At 42.6% G+C, this 20,871-nt stretch overlaps 1 protein-coding gene and 1 long non-coding RNA gene across 3 annotated transcripts in view; both read left to right on the top strand.

Moving 5' to 3' along the window:
• Positions 1–20,871, top strand: part of LOC144684031 (uncharacterized) — a 432,394-nt gene that overhangs the window by 372,811 nt on the left and 38,712 nt on the right. The gene's annotated exons all lie outside the window — the stretch shown is intronic.
• Positions 1–20,871, top strand: part of phf6 (PHD finger protein 6) — a 73,829-nt gene that overhangs the window by 21,385 nt on the left and 31,573 nt on the right. For both annotated transcript variants that reach the window (XM_078547745.1, XM_078547744.1), the window contains exons 2-6: positions 1,611–1,774; positions 2,337–2,438; positions 8,137–8,270; positions 8,382–8,428; positions 16,686–16,846. In XM_078547745.1, coding sequence (XP_078403871.1) covers positions 1,634–1,774; positions 2,337–2,438; positions 8,137–8,270; positions 8,382–8,428; positions 16,686–16,846 — 585 coding nt within the window. In that variant the 5' untranslated portion in view covers positions 1,611–1,633. The remainder of the gene's footprint in view (positions 1–1,610; positions 1,775–2,336; positions 2,439–8,136; positions 8,271–8,381; positions 8,429–16,685; positions 16,847–20,871) is intronic.

Below are 20,871 nucleotides of genomic sequence, written 5' to 3'. Positions count from 1 at the left end.
GAAATATATCGCCGTTCCTTCACTGTCTCTGGGTCAAAATCCTGGATCTCCCTTCCTAACAGCACTGTGGGTGTACCTACATCACAGGGACAGCAGTGGTTCAAGAAGGCAGCTCACCACCACCTTATCAAGGGGCAGTTAGGGATGGGGAATAAATGCTGGCCCAGCCAGCGACGCCCACATCCTGTAAATGAATAAAACAAAATTAAGAGTCAACCACATTGCCGTTAATCTGATTTCCTTCCCTAAAGGACATTAGTGAACCAGCTGGGTTTTTAAACAATTGACAATGGTTTCATGGTCATCATTAGTCTTTTCATTCCAGATTTTTTATTGAATTCAAATTCCATCATCTGCCTTGGTGGGATTTGAACCCAGGTCCCCAGAGCATTACCCTAGGCCTCTGGATTTCTAGCCCAGTGGCAATACCACTATGCTGCTGCTGCCTCCTGGGGAGAAGGAAACATGAGAATGTAGTGAAAGTGTATCACATCTATCATTTCAGTAAATGCTGAATACCTATGATTTTCATAGGATGGTTACAGCACAGCAGGAGGCCATTCTTTGAAATAAAGCATTCATCTAGTGCGTCATCCTGTTCCCATGTAGTGGAGGCTGTTCACATGTCTCAGTCAAGAATGGTTACATTTGGTTTTGTTTGCATGCTAATAAAATGTAAAATTTTCCTGCAGCATCCAGTGCCCCACCTACTAACTTGTGGGATTGATTTAATAATCTAATTTAGATATAATTGCAACATACAATGCCAAGTAGGATTGAAAGAAAATCAATCAAATCTCACAAAGCATCTTCCTGTATAAAGAGGACTTGAAGGAATGTAAGCAAAGCTCCTGTATGGAATGCAGATATAATTGTTGATTGAAGTTTCTATCTCGCCTGAGGTTTTCAGAGGTGTTGCACTCTTTTGACAGCAGTTTAAAAACCTGACTTCCACGCAGTGTTCCAATTGCTACGCTGACTGATTCTGTTCTTAAACACTAATCTCAGAGGACCTGTGCTCAACTGTGGTGTGACTTTATCATTTCCCCAGTTACTTTTATCTGTAGCTTACTTAGTGGCAGATTCCCTATTTGGAAGTATTAATTGCAGGTGTACACAGAATGTTTTTATTATCTGTAACTACAATATCTGAGCAGGCATCCAATCACATGTTAAGCTTACCTAAATATTTATTGCAGTTTCCTGATATGCGAAAAGATTGCTGCTAACATAATTACAATGGACTAAATATCTCAAAAATGTAAAGTACATAGGCATTTTAAAAAGATAACTTGTCATTTCCAAATAGAACTTTTATTTGCGTGGCATTTTTGCCACGTGCAATCAGATATGCAAAAAGAAAAGCTTTGTGTGCATTGAACATCATTGTAAGATGTATTATGAAACTAACTGCAAGCATGGTAACGTTATCTCTTGATATTTGCAAGTTCAAAGAATTTCCCCCATTTTACTAAATTGGATTATTTTAAAAAGCAATTAACATGACATTCTAAATGCTCAAAATGGTTTTAAAACTATAAATATGCCAATGAATGTTGCCTATCCATTCCAATAATTCACTGCGTATCTTTCTTTATTCCTTTTTGAAGATTCCAACCTGAGGCCAGTTTGAATGATGGCAGCTGATTCTAAGGGGAAGAGGAGGGGTTCGAGACAACCAAAATGTGCTTTCTGTAAACTCAATAAAGAGGAGCATTGTGGCCAGTTGTTAGTAGCCCAAAGCCAGAAGATGGCAGCACATCACAAATGTATGGTAAGTGAAGAGAAGCAGCAATCGCTTAAGAGTCCTAAGCTAGTTAGATTGACAATGGGATTTTCTGCAATGGTTTGTTGGTTGGTGCCGGTGAATCTTCACTACTGTGCTCAATGAGCATCAGCGAATGAGCCTGGGCAGGCAGAAGCTGACCAAGATTCGGTCATATTCTTGCTTGAATCTAATTAGCCTCTGTTTAGCAATTGGTTACAACAAACCCTGACGTATATGATGGTATCCCACTACATGAAATATTTACCCACTGAGCTAAGGAAGCAGCAGAGACGTGTGGTCATCTCCATGGGCTCATCAATAATCTCTGGAATGAGTGACTTTCAGCTGGCCGAGTTTCCCTTCATTACTTAGATTGGCAAATTATTTTTTTCCCACTCACCAGGTCTTCCTGGATCATGCCCCAAATGCTAAATAAACCCATCATCCATGTGTTAAATTTAGAGATTTTCTGGTGTGTAACCAGACAGATTCTGCAAGCGATCTGCAGGCAGTATATGTGAAGTTTGTCCTGCAGCAAGCTGATAATGCTTTTTCTTCCTACCTCTAGTTATTTTCATCTGCTCTAGTGACCTCACACTCTGAGAATGAGACTCTTGGTGGCTTCTTGCTTGAAGATATTAAGAAGGAAATAAAAAGGGGAAACAAGCTGGTATGTGGCTTTCTTAATTGCTCTTTTAAATTTTGAGATTTGTATGCATAAAAGTAGCTGCAATTGCTATAAAATATTTTTTTGGAAGAAGAGTGACTACATTTTTCCTTTTATGCGTGTCTGTTGTTTCATGGTTCCCAATTTCTAGCAGGACACCAGTGCCATGCAACTCTGACTATTTCAGTTTCTAGTCTCTGCTCTCTGCCTGCCCTTGGGTAAAGTCACTTCATGCTGTAGCACTAAGCAATGCCAACCTGAAGGGCTGAGGTTTCATTCCCAGTCTTTGCTGATTCATCTAGATATACGGGGATGCCAAGATTAGCCTCACCAATACTCGATACTAGGATGGGGGCCAAATAACCAACATATTGCCCTCACACCTACTCCTCAGAATCATAGAAATTTCCCATACTGAAGAGGGCTATTTCGTCCATTGTGTCTGTGCCAACTGAAAAATAGCTATCCAGCTGAATCCTACTTCGCTTAGTCTGTTGCCCTGTGTAGCCCTAGTGCTATGTAAATGCAATGGGGGTTTCTGCCTCTACCATTATTTCAGGCACTGAGTTCCAGACCCCTGCTACCCTCTGGGTGTGAATATTTCTCTTCAACTACCCCCTAATCCTTATACCAATTACTTTAAATCTATACATCGTAATTGACCCCACTGCAAACAAAAATAGGTCTTCCCCATTCACTCTTTCTAGGCCCTACATAATTTCATGCCTCATCAGTTTACTCTTGATCATCAGCAAAGTGATGAAAGGTGCCAGTGGCAGTTCTATCAAGTGACACTTACGCAGCATTAACCTGCTCACAGACGCTTGGTTTGATTTCCGCCAGGGCCACTTAGTTTCTGACCTCGTTGCAGCCGTAGAGCCATGGAACCATAGAAAGGTTAAGCTCAGAAAGAGGCCATTCAGCCCATCATCTCACCGTTTTGACCCAAACAGGGATAAAAGAGCTGAAATTAAGAGGTGAGGTGAGAGTGACTGCCCTTGACAGCAAGGCAGCATTTGATCGAGTGTGACATCAAGGAGCCCTAGCAAAACTGGAATCAATGTGAATCAGGAAAAAAACTCTCCGCTGGTTGGAGTCAAACCTAGCACAAAGGAAGATGGTTGTTGTTGTTGGAGGTCAATCATCAGCTCCAGGACATCACTGCAGGAGTTCCTCAGGGTAGTATCCTAGGCCCAGCCATCTTCAGCTGCTTAATCAATGACCTTCCTTCTATCATAAGGTCAGAAGTTGGGATGTTCGCTGATGATTGCACAATGTTCAGCACCATTCGTGATTCCTCAGATGCTGAAGCAGCCCCTGTCCATGTGCAGTAAGACGTAGACAACATTCAGGCTTAGGCTGTTAAGTGGCAAGTAACATACATTTCATACAAGTGCCAGGCAATGACCACCTCCAACAAGAGAGAATCCAACCATCTCCCCATGACCTTCAATAGCATTGCCATCATTGAATCACTCACTATCAATATCCTGGGGGTTGCCATTGACCAGAAACTAAACTGGACTAGCCATTTCAATGTTGTGGCTACAAGGGCAAGTCAGAAGCTAAGAACCGTGCGACGAATAACTCACCTCCTGGCTCCCCAAAACCTGTCCACCATCTACAAGGCACAAATCAGGCGTGTGATGGAATACTCCCCATTTGCCTGGATGTGTGCAGCACCAACAACACTTCAGAAGCTTGACAACATCCAGGACAAAGCAACCTGCTTGATTAGCACCCCATCCAGAAACAGTCACTCCCTGCACCACCAATGCGCAGTAGCAGCAGTGTGTACCATCGATAAGGTGCACTGCAGGAACTCACCAACGCTGTTTTGACAGCACCTTCCAAACCTGTGATCTCTACCATCTAGCAGGACAAGGGCCGCAGATACATGGGAACACCGTCACCTGCAAGTTCTCCTACAAGCCACTCACCATCCTTACATGGAAGTATATCACGTCTTCCTTAACCGAGGTTTTCCACCCACGGTGGTTGACAGGGCCCTCAACTGTGTCCGGCCCATCTCCCGCGTATCCGCCCTCACACTACCTTCTCCCTCCCAGAAACATGATAGGGTCCCCCTTGTCCTCACTTATCACCCCACCAGCCTCCGCATTCAAAGGATCATCCTCCGCCATTTCCGCCAACTCCAGTATGATGCCACCACCAAACACATCTTCCCTTCACTCCCCCTGGCGGCATTCCGCAGGGATCGTTCCCTCCGGGACACCCTGGTCCGCCCCTCCATCACCCCCTACACCTCAACCCCCTTCCACAGCACCTTCCCATGCAACCGCAGAAGGTGCAACACCTGCCCCTTTACTTCCCCCCTCCTCACCGTCCCCAAACACTCCTTTCAAGTGAAGCAGCATTTCACTTGCACTTCCCTCAATTTAGTCTACTGCATTCGTTGCTCCGGTTTCCTATACATTGGAGAGACCAAACGCAGACTGGGTGACCGCTTTGCAGAACACCTTTGGTCTGTCCGTAAGCATTACCCAGACCTCCCTGTCGCTTGCCATTTCAACACTCCACCCTGCTCTCATGCCCACATGTCCGTCCTTGGCTTGCTGCATTGTTCCAGTGAAGCTCAACGCAAACTGGAGGAACAGCACCTCATCTTCCGACTGGGCACTTTACAGCCTTCCGGACTGAATATTGAGTTCAACGATTTTAGATCTTGAACTCTCTCCTCCATCCCCACCCCCTTTCCAATTCCCCCCCCCCTTTTTTTTCCAATAATTTATACAGATTTTTCTTTCCCACCTACTTCCATTATTTTTTAATGTATTTCCATCCATTGTTTTATCTCTACCTTTTAGCCTTTTTCGATTCCTTCACCCCACCCCACCAGGGCTATCTGTACCTTGCTTGTCCTGCTTTCTACCCTTAATTAGCACATTCCTTAGATAATATCACCACCTTCAACACCTCTTTGTCCTTTTGTCTGTGACATCTTTTGGTTATCTCCACCTATCACTGGCCCTCTATCCAGCTCTACTTGTCCCACCCCCCTTAAACCAGCTTATATTTCACCTCTCTTCTATTTTTACTTGGTTCTGTTGAAGGGTCATTCGGACTCAAAACGTTAACTGTGCTCCTCTCCGCAGACGCTGCCAGACCTGAGTTTTTCCAGGTATTTTTGGTTTTGTTTTGGATTTCCAGCATCTGCAGTTTTTTGCTTTTATCACCGTTCCTTCACTGTTGCTGGGTCAAAATCCTGAAACTCCCTCCCTAACAGCACTGTGGGTGTACCAACACCACATGGACTGCAGCGGTTCAAGAAGGCAGCTCATCACCACCACCTCAAGGGCAAATGGGATTGGCAATAAATACTGGCTTAGCGAGCAATGCCCACATGCTGTGAAAATATAAATTTTAACAAAGTCTGCCACCACTCTCTACCGTGGCACACGAATGGAAAATTGTTATGAAACAGCAGTTGGTAAAGGCTGAGTTATTTAAAATCCCAGAGGGTAACTTTAAACAACTGTCATAGCCTATATTTTCAATTGGTATGTTTGACATGCAACTCTAAGTTCAAACCTCCAGAGATTTTTATATCAAACTAAATGAAACATTAATTAATTTACAAAAATTAAACATATACACATGGCTACAGATTACTACTATCATAACTTCTAACAAATTCCCAAATTAATCTCCACTAAGGCAACAACATCCAATAGACTTAAACAGACACCAGGCAAAACATTTTCACATTATGAATTCAAAATGAGGTTCCTTTCAATTTGGTTCCTTTGCAGACAGTTGTAGGCTTACAGCTGCTTAGATATTATATGCCTCTGCCCTGCATGCACAAATTCCCTTCTGTTATACCCAGCCTTTCCTTTTGACTACAAATCCTCATTGTCTCACCAGGCCCTTTGAACCCCACCTCTTCTAACAATAAAACCCCTTTCATAGGACCAATATTATTAGTAATATAAACATATTGCTTGATGTCGCCTAGCAAGGTTTCACCCCCCAGTCTTTGAATTATTCAATAAAATGCAAATGTACTCTTTACCTTACTGTTAATATCTCAAAACTACTATACATCAAAGCAACCAGACTAGCTGGCTTTAATCCAATTAAGACACACACACACACACACACAGACTAAACCTCTATTTTTAAAAAAAAAATTCCAATAACATTATATACATTAATATATCTTAGTGACTTGATGAGGTACTGGTGAGGTCTTGACTTCCAGCCATAGCTGAGGGGTAGACGGTGCTTTCAAGATAGGAAGAGGGCTTCACTAAACCTATGTAACACATACCATGTAAGTGCTATTGAAGAGCTATGTTGAATGATCACCTGTGCACTTGGGTCATGTTCGAATAAAGTCAAACTAAAACATTAGCCCCCCTCAATATTGTGAAGGAAGTTAACAAAGAAACTCAACAGAGCTGATTGTTTCAATGTAGTTAAAATGTTTCATCATATTGCGAATCACAAAGCTGGATCGGTTATAGAGAGACCTCTTCTGGAGGACTCTTTTCCATAATGTAATTTTAATGGTAACTTTATGAATGAAGTGCTATATTATCGAAACTGTCAGCTGTGGTTCAGTGATTAGTGCATTCACCTCTGAGTCTGTAGGTTGAGAGCTCATGTCCCACTCCAGAGACTTGAATGCAAAATCTAGACTGACATTCCAGGGTCAGTACTGCGGGAGCGCTGCACTGTCAGAGGGTCAGTACTGCGGGAGTGCTGCACTGTCGGAGGGGCAGCACTGAGGGAGTGCCGCACTGTCGCAAGTTCACCGCTGAGGGAGCACCATGCTGTCGGGGACGACGCTGAGGGAGTGCCGTACTGTTGGAGAGATGGCGCTGAGGGAGCGCGCACTATCAGAGGGGCAATACTTTCGGGTAAGACGTTAAACTGAAGCCCCGTGTGCCCTCTCTGGTGGACCTAAAAGATTACATGGCACTATTGGAAGAAGGGAATGATAGTTCACCTGGTGTCTTGACCAATAACGTTTTACTTTACTCCTTGATGGTTGAACTGAAAATTTGCACCATATAAATCAGAAGATCCCAGATTCACTTGCCAATCCATGCTGAGTTAGCGAATCTCAGTTTAGCTGGCCTCCCCTGCTTGGGCTAGGCAGAAGACGGAATTACCCCTTATCCGCTGACCCCTGTTGTTGAGTAACTGTTGAGATTGAATAACAGTTCGTCTCAGTTGCGGTGCCCAGAACAAGGGAGCATACATTTAATAATAAACATATTAAGGCTGAGGACAGAAACCCTTTTGCACAGGGTTGAGAGTTTAGACTGGACTATCAGAGTTAGCGATTGAAGCCAAGACCATTGCAGCTTTTATCGGATTGACTGATACCTGTAAGACAAAGGGATCTGGCAATGGGGTTGTCAGTAGGATTAGGGCTACAGCTCATGTAGAGGATAAATAACTACACGGGCTAATTGAATGTCCTATTTCGTGTTGTAATTTCTATGCAACAACCTGTTAGTTTGTTGACACAACATGGTCATTCTTCATTTGAAAGTCTATGTGGGACTGGAATCTTCACCTTCAATGGAACAAGAGAAAAGGAGACTAGATTGACAAAATATAAGTTATGCTTACTATGTTTCTCTTTTTGCCTTCATATTGAAAACCTTTTTCACCCATACATTTATTTGTAAGTTGTAAATTAATGTGGTTGTCTTTCCTTCCACAGAGCTGTTCTTGCTGTCACCGCCCAGGAGCAACTATTGGATGTGATGTAAAAACTTGCCGTAGAACATATCATTATTATTGTGCAAAACTTGATAAAGCCCAGATCAAGGAAGACCCATCACAGGGAATATATCTGTATGTACAGCACACTATTCATAGATATTTCATATTTGTTTGTGGACTGTTGTTTAACTATTCAATGAGTTGAAATGTTGATCTGTACTTTTTAAATCCTTTTCTTGACAGGATTCTCTGTCAAAAACACAAAGAAGGTGCCGAGGATTCCAGTGAAGGTAATTGGCATACAGTGAACCAGTGCAATTCATTGCATTGCCAACTGCAATTTAGTTATTTTTTCCTTTCTTACATTTTCTGTGTATCCTTGTCACTGCTGTTGCCTGATTGGGCAGGGCTGTGTTGCAGACATCTGTACAGCAGCTGTTAATCTGGCATTTGATCAGCCAAAGGGCAATCTTTCTGCGGGGCAAGAATGATCCTACTAGCTTCTGCTTCGTAATAGCAATAGTCTATTACTCTGAAGTGCCTCAGTTGGGTGCCAATAAAATTTGTTTGCTGAAAGGGGTCAAACTGAGAATGCTGTACTTCTACTCACAGCACCTTTGCTGTCTACCTGTTAGCTACAGTAATATGGAGTTCTGGATCTTTTGGAGGATATATTGAACGAGAGTGGCTTTCAGAGGGAAGCATGAAAAATTGAATGACTCGCCAGTTGAAGAAGGTCCCAGTGTCCTGGTGAACAGAATAGCTAGGACTGTAGAAAGGGCTTTAAACTAAATGGGGGGGCGGTTTCATGTGAGCGGAGATTTAGAAAGTCAGAGAAAGAACAAGGTAATAGCACAGAGTAGCGATGTGGGTAATGTTAACCAGAGCATGAAAGGAAGGGATACAGCATACAAACATTAGGGTGCAACAGCAAATAGGGTTATAGTAGGGAAAAACAGTAAGCAGATAGAATAAAAGGCTCTCTATCTGAATGCACGTACCATTCGTAACAAGATGGATTGATAACACAAATGGAAATGAAGAGTGTGATATGATAACTATTACAGAGACATGGTTGCAAAGTGTCCAAGGCTGGGAACTGAATTTTCAAGGGTATTTGACATTTCAAAAGCTTAGAAAGAAAGGAAAGGGAAGTGGGGCAGCTCTGTTGATAAAGGATAAGATCAGTACAATAGCAAGAAATAGTCTTTGCTTGGAAGCTCAAGATGTATAATCAGTTTGGGTGGAGATAAAAATTATCAAGGAAAAGAAGTCACTGTTGGGAGTAGCTACGTTGTAAGACATAGTATAAATCGAGAGCTAAGGGGGCTTGTAAGAAAGGAACTGTCATAATTGTGGGAGATTTTAATGTTCATATAGAGTGGACAAATCAAATTGACAATGGTAGCCTGGAGGATGAGTTAATTCAGTGTATTCAGGACAGTTTCTTCGAACAACACATTCTGGAACCAACCAGGGAACAGGCTGTTTTAGACCTGCTAATGTGTAATGGAAAAACCAAGGTAGATAAAGGACTACCTTTTTAAAGAACCTCGTAAATTAGATGAATGTACCACCAGCGAAGGGTGATCCACACCTCTAGAGCAAGATTAACATGGAAGTCCGTGGTTGTCAACGTACTCTTAGGGCTTGGTACCTGAAGAGAGAGAAAAGAGAGAATGTGTAATGATAGAGGATTAATTATTCTCAAAGTAAAGGATTCTCTAGGGCAAAGTGATCATAACACGGAATTCCACATTTAATTTTAGGGTGAGAAACTTGGGTCTTGAAACTAGTGTCTTAAATAAAGGCAGAGTATAAAGTATGAAGACAGAGCTGGCTAAAGTAGACTGGAAAAATAGGTTTAAAGGTAAGATGGTAGATAAGCAGTAGCAGACATTTAAGGAGATATTTCATAATTCTTAAAGATATATTTTGTTGATAAAGAAAGACTGCATGAGAAGGGTGCATCATCAGATACCAACTAAGGAAGTTGTGATGGTATCAAATTGAAATAAAAGGTGTACAATGCTGTGAAGATTGGTGGTAGCCAGAAGATTGGAATAATTTTAGCAACCAGCAAAGGATGACATTAGATAATAGAGAGAAAAATTAGAATGAGAGTAAACTAGCAAGAAATATAAAAGTAGATGGTTAGAGCTTCTACAAGTATATAATAAGGAAGAGAGTTGCTGGAGTAAGCCCCTGGAGGTTGACATTGGGAAATTAACAATGGGAAAGTAAGAAGTGGCAGAAACTTTTGTCATGGCGATGTAAAGGTGTTTCCTCAGTGGCCTGAGAGAGGTGTGAGTGTGACCCCCTTTTAATTTGTGAGTTGTTCAATTTAGAATAACCCAGCAGTCAATATTTATTCTTCAACAACATTGAAATTAGCTTATTGCAAAACTACTGCTGAAAGTTACTTAAATAAAAGTTAAAGATTAAAATTCAGATAAAGAAAATAAACTTAAGATGAGATTTCAAACCAGTCTCTGAGATATCATTGCAGGCTTGTAGCTTGCAGTTGAAATCTTGGTTGTCTGGAGTGAAGTGTTGTGTTCTGCAGCTGTGATGGCTTCTGTAGTTGATTAGTTAGTGTTTGCTGTTTCGGGTGGAGCAGCATCAGGGAGCGTGTGAGGGTCATTTTACTGGTTCTGCTGGCATAACGCTTGAAACTGCCTGGATTCCATTTTTTCAGCAGAACAGTGATGATTTCTGGACAGCTTTCTCTGTGACTCCCAGTGGCAGAGAGAAACCCAGCTCTCGCATGCTGTTCACAGTTCAGTTGAGAGCTGCGGGCTAGAACTGACGGTTCTCTGCACAAAATGGCTGTTCTCAGCCAGACTTTATATAGTTCAGTACTCAAAATGGCTGCTATCCCAAACTGTCAAATCATGCTTCTATATAAGGTATTGGGTTAGCCCAGGTCTGGGGGCATAGCCCCATCCATTGTCTTTGAGCCGAGATAATTAACCTTTTATAAAATCAAAATACTGCGGATGCTGGAAATCTGAAATAAAAACAGAAAATGCTGGAAAAACTCAGCAGGCCTGACAGCATCTGTGCAGAGAGAAACACAGTTAATGTTTCGAGTCCATATGACTCTTCTTCAGAATCATCTTCAGATTCAGTTAACCTTTTAAACGTGTCGGCCATTAACTTGAATGGCTCCCTTTCTTCCAGGTTTGGTGAGATAGGAAAGAACTATTCACGCCTCCAGGGAGGCCATTGTCCATGCGTTCCTGTATACCTTTGTGGAAATGCACATTGAATTTCAAATGTCTTCACATGCCTGGATATGTTTATTTGGAGTTCACTAAAAGCATGATAACATTGCAGTTGCAAAAGGCCAGGTGACTTCTAGCAACAATCTTTAAGGCTTCTTGTATCCATTTAAAAGGAAGATTAGCTTTTTTACAAAACCTATCATATCACAATTGGTGACACTTTGAACAAGTATTTTGTATCTGTCTTCACAGTAGAAGGCACTAAAAGCTTCCCTATAATAGGAACAGGAGAGGGCCATTCAGCCCGGCGAGCCTGCTCTGCCATTCAATACGATCATGGCTGATCGAACACTTCAATGCCTTTTACCCATACTATCCCCATAACCCTTTACATTATTGTTAATTAGAAATCTGTCGATCTCTACTTTAAACATTCTCAATGATTGAGCTTCCACGGACCCCGGGGTAGAGAGTTCCAAAGATTCACAACCCTCTGAGTAAAGAGATTTCTCCTCATCTCGGTCTTAAGTGGCTTCCCCCTTATTTTGAAATTGTGTCCTCTGGTTCTAAACTCCCCAACCATGGGAAACATCGTACCTGCATCTACCCTGTCTATTCCTTTAAGTATTTTGTAGGTTTCAATGAGATCACCTCTCGTTCTTCAAAACTAGAGAATACAGGACAAGTTTGCCCAATCTCTCTTCATAAGACAGTCCTGCCATCTCCGGAACAAGTCTGGTGAACCTTCGTTGCACTCCCACTATGGCAATAATATCCTTTCTGAAGTAAGGGGTCCAAAACTGCGCACACTACTCCTGGTGTGGTCTAACCAAGCTTCTGTACAATTGAAGCAAGACTTCACTATTCCTGTACTCAAATCCTCTTGTGATAAAGGCTAACATTCCATTATCCTTTCTAACAGTTTGCTGCACCTGCATGTTAGCTTTCAGTGACTTGTGAACAAGGACACCCAGGTCCCTTTGTACATCTACATTTTCTAATCTCTTACCATTTAGGAAATACTCAACACATCTGTTCCTTCTACCAAAGTGGGCAACCTCACATTTTTTATCATGTCAAGGGGCATAAGGGAGGGAGGAACTTACAACAATCACTATCACGAGAGAAAAAGTCCTAAGAAATATTGCTACAACTGTACAGGGCATTGGCAAAACAGCACTTGGAGGACTGTGTATAGTTTTGGTCTCCTTGCTTAAGGAAGGACATACTTGCATTGGAAGCAGCTCAAAGAAGGTTCAATGGGTTGATTCCTGGATTGAACGGGTTGTCTTATGAGGAAAGATTAAGCAGGCTGGGCCTATACTCTTTGGAGTTTAGAAGAATGAGAGGTGATCTTATTAAAACATATAAGGGGAGGCTTGGCAGTATAGATGTTGAGAGGATGTTTCCTCACATGAGGGAATCTAGAACTAGGGAGCCCTATAAAAATAAGGGGGCTCCCATTTAAGACAGAAATGAGGAGGAATTACTTCTCGCAGTGAATCGTTAATCTGTGGCATTCACTTCCAAGAGAGCACACTGGAGGCTGGGATTTTGAATATATTCATGGCTGAGTTAGACAGATTTTTGATCTACAAAGGAATCAAGGGTTATGGGGGGCAGGCAGGAAAGTCAAGGCCACGTTCAGAACAGCCATAATCTTACTGAATGATAGAGCAGGCTTGGTAGGCTGAATGGCCTACTCCTGCCCCTAGTTCTTATGTTTTTATGATCATGTTTCAGCAAACTCGTGAATACAGGGACCCAATACAACGCTTGCCCCCGTCACATTCAAACAATCGGTCAAGGAGGGTGTTTTGATGAGGGGCAGCATTCTTGTATTACTCTCTTCCATTGTGATTAGCAGGTAAAATTGGGCTGATATAAAGTTGAAAAATCAGCATAATTTTACAAGTATTGTGGGATATTGACCTGTTTCTCCACCGTAGTCACATCTCATAGCAATCAGTTTTATGCCAATCCACTGTTAAGAATATCTGTCTCTATAGCAAGACTCATTTCAGCTGACTGGAAGCACAAATGTCAATCTGGCCCTTGCTAATCTGAGTTGACAATGACTGATGCAACATTTCAGAAGCTCAACCATCTTCAGCTGCTTCATCAATGACCTTCCTTCCATTATAAGGTCAGAAGTGGGGATGTTCGCTGAAGATTGCACAATGTTCAGCACCATTCACGACTCCCCAGATACTGAAGCAGTCCATGTCCAAATGCAGCAAGACCTGGACAATATCCAGGCTTGGGCTGACAAGTGGCACGTAATGTTCGTACAACACAAGTGCCAGGCAATGATCATCTCCAACAAGAAAGAATGTAATCATCGCCATGGTATTGCCATCGCTGAATCCCCCACAATCAACATCCTGGGGGCTACCATTGACCAGAAACTGAACTGGACTATCCATCACCTGTCCACCATCTACAAGGCGCAAGTTAGGAGTGTGATGGAATATTCCCCACTTGCCTGCATGAGTGCAGCTTCAGCAGCACTCAAGAAACTTGACACCATCCAGACAAAGCAGTCCGCTTGCTTGGCACCACATCCACAAACATTCATTCCCTCCAACACTGACAAACAATGGCAACAGTGTGTACCATCTACAAGATGCAATGCAGTAATTCACCAAGGCTCTCTAGGCAGCACCTTCCAAACCGACGACCCATCTACAAGGACAAGGGCAGCAGATAGATGGGAACGCTACCACCTGGAAGTTCCCCTCCATGTCACTCACCACCCTGACTTGGAAATATATTGCCATTCCTTCATTGTTGCTCGGTCAAAATCTTGGAACTCCCTAACAGCACTATGGGTATACTTACACCACAGGGGCTGCAGTGTTCCAAGAAGGCAGCTCACCAACACCTCCTCAAGGGCACTTAGGGATGCGCAATAAATGCTGGCCCAGCCAGCGACGTCCACATCCCATAAATGAACATATAAATAAAATACAAAGCCGAAAAAACTGCACCTCAGCTGACACATTTAACTCTCTCAAATAATTATGCTATGGACAGAATTTGTACGGTCCCTTCCAGTCCGTAATCAGGATGCTTATATATCAGACGTGTGTATTTCCTTATCCTCAGTGATTTTTCCTAATTTAAAAATAAATCCCAGCAGCAGGCTGGTGATGAATGTTATTTATTATCTCACCATAAGACATAGGAGCAGAAATTAGGCCATTCGGCCCAACGAGTCTGCTCTGCCATTCAATCATGACTGATAAGTTTCTCAACCCCATTCTCCTGCCTTCGCCCCATAACCTTTGATCCCCTTACCAATCAAGAACCTATCTATCTCGGTCTTAAATACACTCAATGACCTGGCCTCCACAGCCTTCTGTGGCAATGAATTCCATAGATTCAGCACTCTCTGGCTAAAGAAGTTTCTCCTCATCTCTGTTCTAAAAGGTCTTCCCTTTACTCTGAGGTTGTGCCCTCGGGTCCTAGTCTCTCCTACTAATGGAAACATCTTCCCCACGTCCACTCTATCCAGGCCACACATTGCCCCGAATGTTTGAAACACAACATCTCAATCATTCACCTCACTCACACTGTCACACACAAAGATTAGATACAGACGAAGTTAAAGCCATAATTATAAAAATGGAATTTATAACTCAGTCTCAATGTCTGATGTCATCTTAGTAAGTTGATATTTTAATTGAAGTGAAGATCTCTTAGAAACAAAGGATTTTCATGAAACTGCGAAGCCTATTGTGGACAAATAGCTAGGAGATTGGTTCTCAAGTGGACTTGGAAGCTGGAACAAATACAGTACTTTGGCTGCATTAGAAGACTTTCAGCTATGATGGTTCAGATGTTTTGGTGTTTCTGTTGTCTCAGGTGTTTCTCCTTGTCAGATTTGCTTTGTTCAGGTTGTATTATACTGCAGTCCCTGAAAGTTGGTTAGTTTTAGTAACATGACAAGGGGGTTAACACTCCTGGGGACCCAGACCACCGCGATACATTAGAGATTGACAATGGTCATTCATTCTTATCTCTGTCCCAACTTGAGCTCAAATATTCTCCTTTGTTCAATATGGCACTCCGAGACCAACAGAGATCCCAGATTCTTCAAACGCTGGTTCATCCTTAAACAATGCGATGTTTAAGCTTCACAGGTGGCTATGAATTACCCTTATTAAGGTTCATGTTTAACTAAATATTGGCCACAGAATTGAAACTCTCCACGGTTTAAAATGCCCAAAAACACATGTTAAGCTTACAGCCATCTCGACAGGTATTGTGGCCACTTTCATGAAGTATGATCTTACAGTCCATAATATCCAATATCCTCCTGCTTGTACTGAGCATGACAATTAGGATTAAATAACCGGACTCAAACTAGGTAAAAGTAAATTTAATTTGCTAAACACAGTCCTGTGTGTTCTTTCCAAGCTCTCCGCACTGTTTCTTGGTTTCCACACTTGGTCTGTCTCTTCAGTGCAACTGATACCTTGTGATCTTGCATGGTGTTTCTCATCTAGTGTTCTGCTTTTATGATTTTCTGTCGCCCACTTTCAACTTCCAAACATTTCCAGTGTTAGTGCGACTCAGCTTCACACAATAGTGCAGTGTTATATCTTGTAAACCAGAACAGTACTTGTTGCTCTACAGGTCTTGGGTAGCATTTTGGAAATTGCCTGTGCTGCAGCCTTGGGGGCCATCTAGCATCACATAGACATTCCCTAAACATTGCCACTTAGCTGTAGCTAGCCAGTTCACTTGGACTCTGATTTTTTAAGATTGCTGCTTTCTTTGGGTAATTGTGACGACTCTGGTATGGAAGCAAAGTTTGAAACTCCTGAATTGAAACAATATCTGTTAAACAATCTTGCATTGTGGATCATTTGAGGACGGTTAGTGCCAGTGGAGCTAGGCCAGCTCAAGGCAGTGCTCTGGTGGGGTAGAGTACACATACAGATTACTGAAATTAAAGAATTAATGGGCTAATACTCAGTATGGAAAATATTGTGATAGTGCATTGAAATGTAGTGGGAACTGTAACTTCACAGTTTGCAAATCTCTCTTAATATCAAGGTAGTGGTTGAGACCATCCCAAAAGGGAGCAGGGGAAAAATTCTCAGTGTGAGGCCCTTTGGATTGCTCATACATATGTGGCCTGGGCAGAAGCTGCCCATCCTCCTAATGCATGGTGTGAAACAACCAACTGAAAGGGACACAGGTGCAAGCATACAAAATAATTTATGGCACCAAATGAATTTTTGCTATCTTTGAGTAAAGGTTTGAAATTTTAAAAAAAGCAATCATTATTGTCTGATGGTGCTGTTGACAGATGGGCTGCAAGGAAACCTGACTGAACGTTCCACAGGTCCTCGCAGAGGCGCTCAAAGAGCACACAGAGAGAAACGAAGAGCTCCTAACTCAAAAGATGAGTCTGATGATGCCATGTCCACATCCTCTCAAGGAAAAGATGAAACTAGTTGCAGTTCCTATGTGAGTAATGAATATATATTGGAAAAGAGTGATTTTCATTAATTTTTCTTTCCTTTTCCTTCCCCAAGACCCTGTTTTCTCCTAGAAATTATTTAAAACTGACTTATGTTTTTATTAATAAAGGGTGGACGTATGTTCCTGAAATCTTTCAGTCGCTTTGTGGCAGTTACATTTTACAACACGTTCCATCTGAAGATTTATTGAATGTAAAGTCGGAGTATAGTGAAATCCAAGCATAGAAAATGTGATGTATATTCAGTCTCCATTTTTGTTTCCATTATAAATTCTGATCTGCCTGTTTAGAATAGATGTGTCTCTCCAAACTTTATCCAAGATCTGTCTGATTACATCCTTCCAGTAAAGGTGGTGCTACAATGCCTCAAATGGACAAAGGATATAATTGCAGCCTGACCACTTAACCATAGAACCATAGAAAAGTTACAGCACAGAAAGAGGCCATTTAGCCCATTGTGTCTGTGCTGCCTGAAAAAGGAAAAAAAAATTCGCTGCCCACTTTAATCCCACCTTCCAGCACCACCTATATCGTTGCAGGTTGCAGCACTTTAGGTGCAGATCCAGGTACCTTTTGAAATGAGCTGAGTGTTTCTGCCTCCACCACCAAACACCCACCATCCGCTGGGTGAAGAAGTTTTTCCTCATGACCCCTCTAATCCTTCTACCAATCACCTTAAATCTGTGCCCCCTGGTAATTGACCTCTCTGCCAGTGGAAACAGGGCATCCCTGTCTACTCTATCTGGGCCTCTCATGATCTTGTACACCTCAATCAGGTTACTCCTCAGTTCCAAGGCGGTTTCCAATATAAGTGATGGTGAAGAAATTATAATAGGAGCAGTTAGAGTCAGAATCGTAAAGTCCTTAGGGCATAAAGGTGGCCATTCAGCCCATTATGCTATGTTAGCTCTTCGTAGAGCAATTCAGTCAATCCCATTCCCTTGCTCTATCCCTGTAGCCCTGCAAGTTTATTTCCAAGTGTCTATCCAATTTCCTCTGAAATCACTCATTGCCTCCACTTCCAGCACCCTTGTAGGAAGCAAGTCCAAGTCAATACCATTTGCTGTGTAAAAAAGGGAGAAATTTTAATCTACATTTTGACTGGAAAAATCAGCTGGGCAAAGGTAGCCTAGTTGAGGAATTCATAGAATGTTTTCGGGATAGTACCTTAGAACATCACATGCTGGCGCCGATCTGAGTTCAGACTATACTAGACCTGGTATTTTTTTTATTTATTCATGGATGTGGGCGTCGCATTTATTGCCCATCCCTAGTTGCCCTTGAGAAGGTGGTGGTGAGCTGCCTTCTTGAACCGCTGCAGTCCATGTGGTGTAGGTACACCCACAGTGCTGTTAGGGAGGGAGTTCCAGGATTTTGACCCAGTGACAGTGAAGGAACGGTGATATATTTCCAAATCAGGATGACGAGTGACTTGGAGGGGAACTTCCAGGTGGTGGTGTTCCCATCTATCTGCTGCCCTTGTCCTTCTAGATGGTAGTGGTCATGGGTTTGGAAGGTGCTGTCGAAGGAGCCTTGATGAATTTCTGCAGTGCATCTTGTAGATGGTACACACTGCTGCTACTTTGCGTCGGTGGTGGAGGGAGTGAATGTTTGTGGATGTGGTGCCAATCAAGTGGGTTGCTTTTCCCTGGACAGTGTCAAGCTTCTTGAGTGTTGTCGGAGCTGCACTCATCCAGCCAAGTGGGGAGTATTCCATCACACTCCTGACTTGTGCCTTGTAGATGGTGGACAGGCTTTGGGGAGTTAGGAGGTTAGTTACTCATCGCAGGATTCCTAGCCTCTGACCTGCTCTTGTAGCCACAGTATTTATATGGTTAGCCCAGTTCAGTTTCTGGTCAATGGTAACCCCCAGGATGTTGATAGTGGGGGATTCTGTGATGGTAATTCCATTGAATGTCAAGGGGTGATGTTTAGATTCTCTGTTGTTGGAGGTGGTCATTGCCTGGCACTTGTGTGGTGCAAACGTTACTTGCCACTTGTTAGCCCAAGCCTGGATATTGTCCAGGTCATGCTGCATTTGGACATGGGCTACTTCAGTATCTCAGGAGTCACGAATGGTGCTGAACATTGTGCAATCATCAGCGAACATCCCCATTTCTGACCTAATGATGGAAGGAAGGTCATTGATGAAGCAACTGAAGATGGTTGGGCTGAGGACATTACCGTAAGGAACTCCTGCTGAGATGTCCTGGAGTTGAGATAACTGTCCTCCAACAACCACAACTATCTTCCTTTGTGCTAGGTATGATTCCAACCAGCAGAGAGTTTCCCCCCTGATTCCCATTGATTCCAGTTTTGCTAGGGCTCCTTGATGTCACACTTGGTCAAATGCTGCCTTGATGTCAACAGCAGTCACACTCAGTTCACCTCAGGAGTTCAGCTCTTTCGTCCATGTCTGAACCAAGGCTGTAATGCGGTCAGGAGCTGAGTGGCCCTGGCGGAAACCAAACCGGGCATCAATGAGCAGGTTATTGCTAAACAAGTGCTGCTTGATAGCACTGTTGATGACCCCTTGCATAACTTTACTGATGATCAAGAGTAGACTGATGGTGGTAATTGGCTGGGTTGAATTTGTCCTGCTTTTTATGTGTAGGACATACCTGGGCAATTTTCCACATAGCTCGGTAGATGCTAGTGTTGTTGCTGTAATGAAACAGCTTGGCTAGGGGTGCGGCAAGTTCTGGATCACAAGTCTTCAGTACTATTGCCGGAATATTGTCAGGGCCCACAGCCTTTGCACTATCTAGTGCCTTCACGTGATATCAAGAAACGGCTGAAGTGAATCGAATTGGCTGAAGAGTGGCATCTGTGATGTTGGGGACCCCCGGAGGAGGCCAAGATGGATCATCCACTCAGCACTTCTGTCTGAAGGTTGTAGCAAATGCTTCAGCCTTATATTTTGCACTGATGTGCTGGGCTCCTTGTGATGATTTTATAGTAAAGTTCTGAGGGGGCTTGACAGGTTAGATGTTGAGAAGATGTTTCCAATAGTGGGGTAGTTTCGAACTAGGGCACATAGTTACTGAATATGGGGACACTCATTTAAAACTGAGATGCAAAGGAATTTCTTTAAGGGTAGAGTGTCTGGAATTCTCTACTTCAGGGTTGTGGAGGCTAGATCACAAAGTATTTAAAGAGGAGGTAGATAGTTTTTTTAAAGTATTGGGGAGTTGACGGCTATGAGGAGCTGGCACGAAAGAGGAGTTGAGGCCTGGGGCAGATGAGCCATGATCTTATTGAGTGGTGGGGCAGGCTTGAGGGGCCGAATGGCCTACTCCTATTTCTTATGTTCTGAACATTTATTAAAAGAATTTTAAAAAACAAATAAAACACAATTACACTTAAACACATGAATAGCTTTACGTAGTAAACAGTACTTTAAAATAGTTCCACAAATCTTAATTACCCTCAGAGCTAAGCTTTCCCTTTTCTGCTCAGCAACTATCCTTATAGATTTTAGAATCTATAGGTGTCCAGTAACTTTTACCACGCTGTGCTTTTCCATGGGACCTCCTCTGAGGCTGACAGCAATTGGTTCTTTCAGTCTAGCCTTGTTCTCACTGTCTTCTGGAAGTTCTGACCAGCTACCCTGCTGCCCCTTGCGAGATCTAAGCAGCTACCCCCTCACATAGACTTCCTTAAATGCGTTCCTTCCCTTTGATCTCTCTATCTTAACCAGTCTCTTCAGAAATGCTTTCTCCCCAGAATTGATTAAATTGTTATTTACTTTAGCTCTTAGACTTGTAAAAACAAACTTACCCTATCTTTATCTTCTTTCCCTATACCTTTTTGTAACCTGCATTTACTCTCTTTGAACTAAAACAACTCAATTCAAAACTATTTTAGTCATTGCTTTATGTAAAACTCTGAATTTCCCCTTGGTTCATTAACATATCAAAACCACTGTTGGCTTTAGACCCTTGCCATCACCCTAGCAATCCAATTACAGCCTGACTTCCAGTACATGAGAAAATATGCCAGTTATTACCAA

Source organism: Cetorhinus maximus, chromosome 8 (genome assembly GCF_964194155.1).
Source record: "Cetorhinus maximus chromosome 8, sCetMax3.hap1.1, whole genome shotgun sequence".
Taxonomy (NCBI): domain Eukaryota; kingdom Metazoa; phylum Chordata; class Chondrichthyes; order Lamniformes; family Cetorhinidae; genus Cetorhinus; species Cetorhinus maximus.
This window is presented reverse-complemented; position numbering and strand designations above follow the sequence as displayed.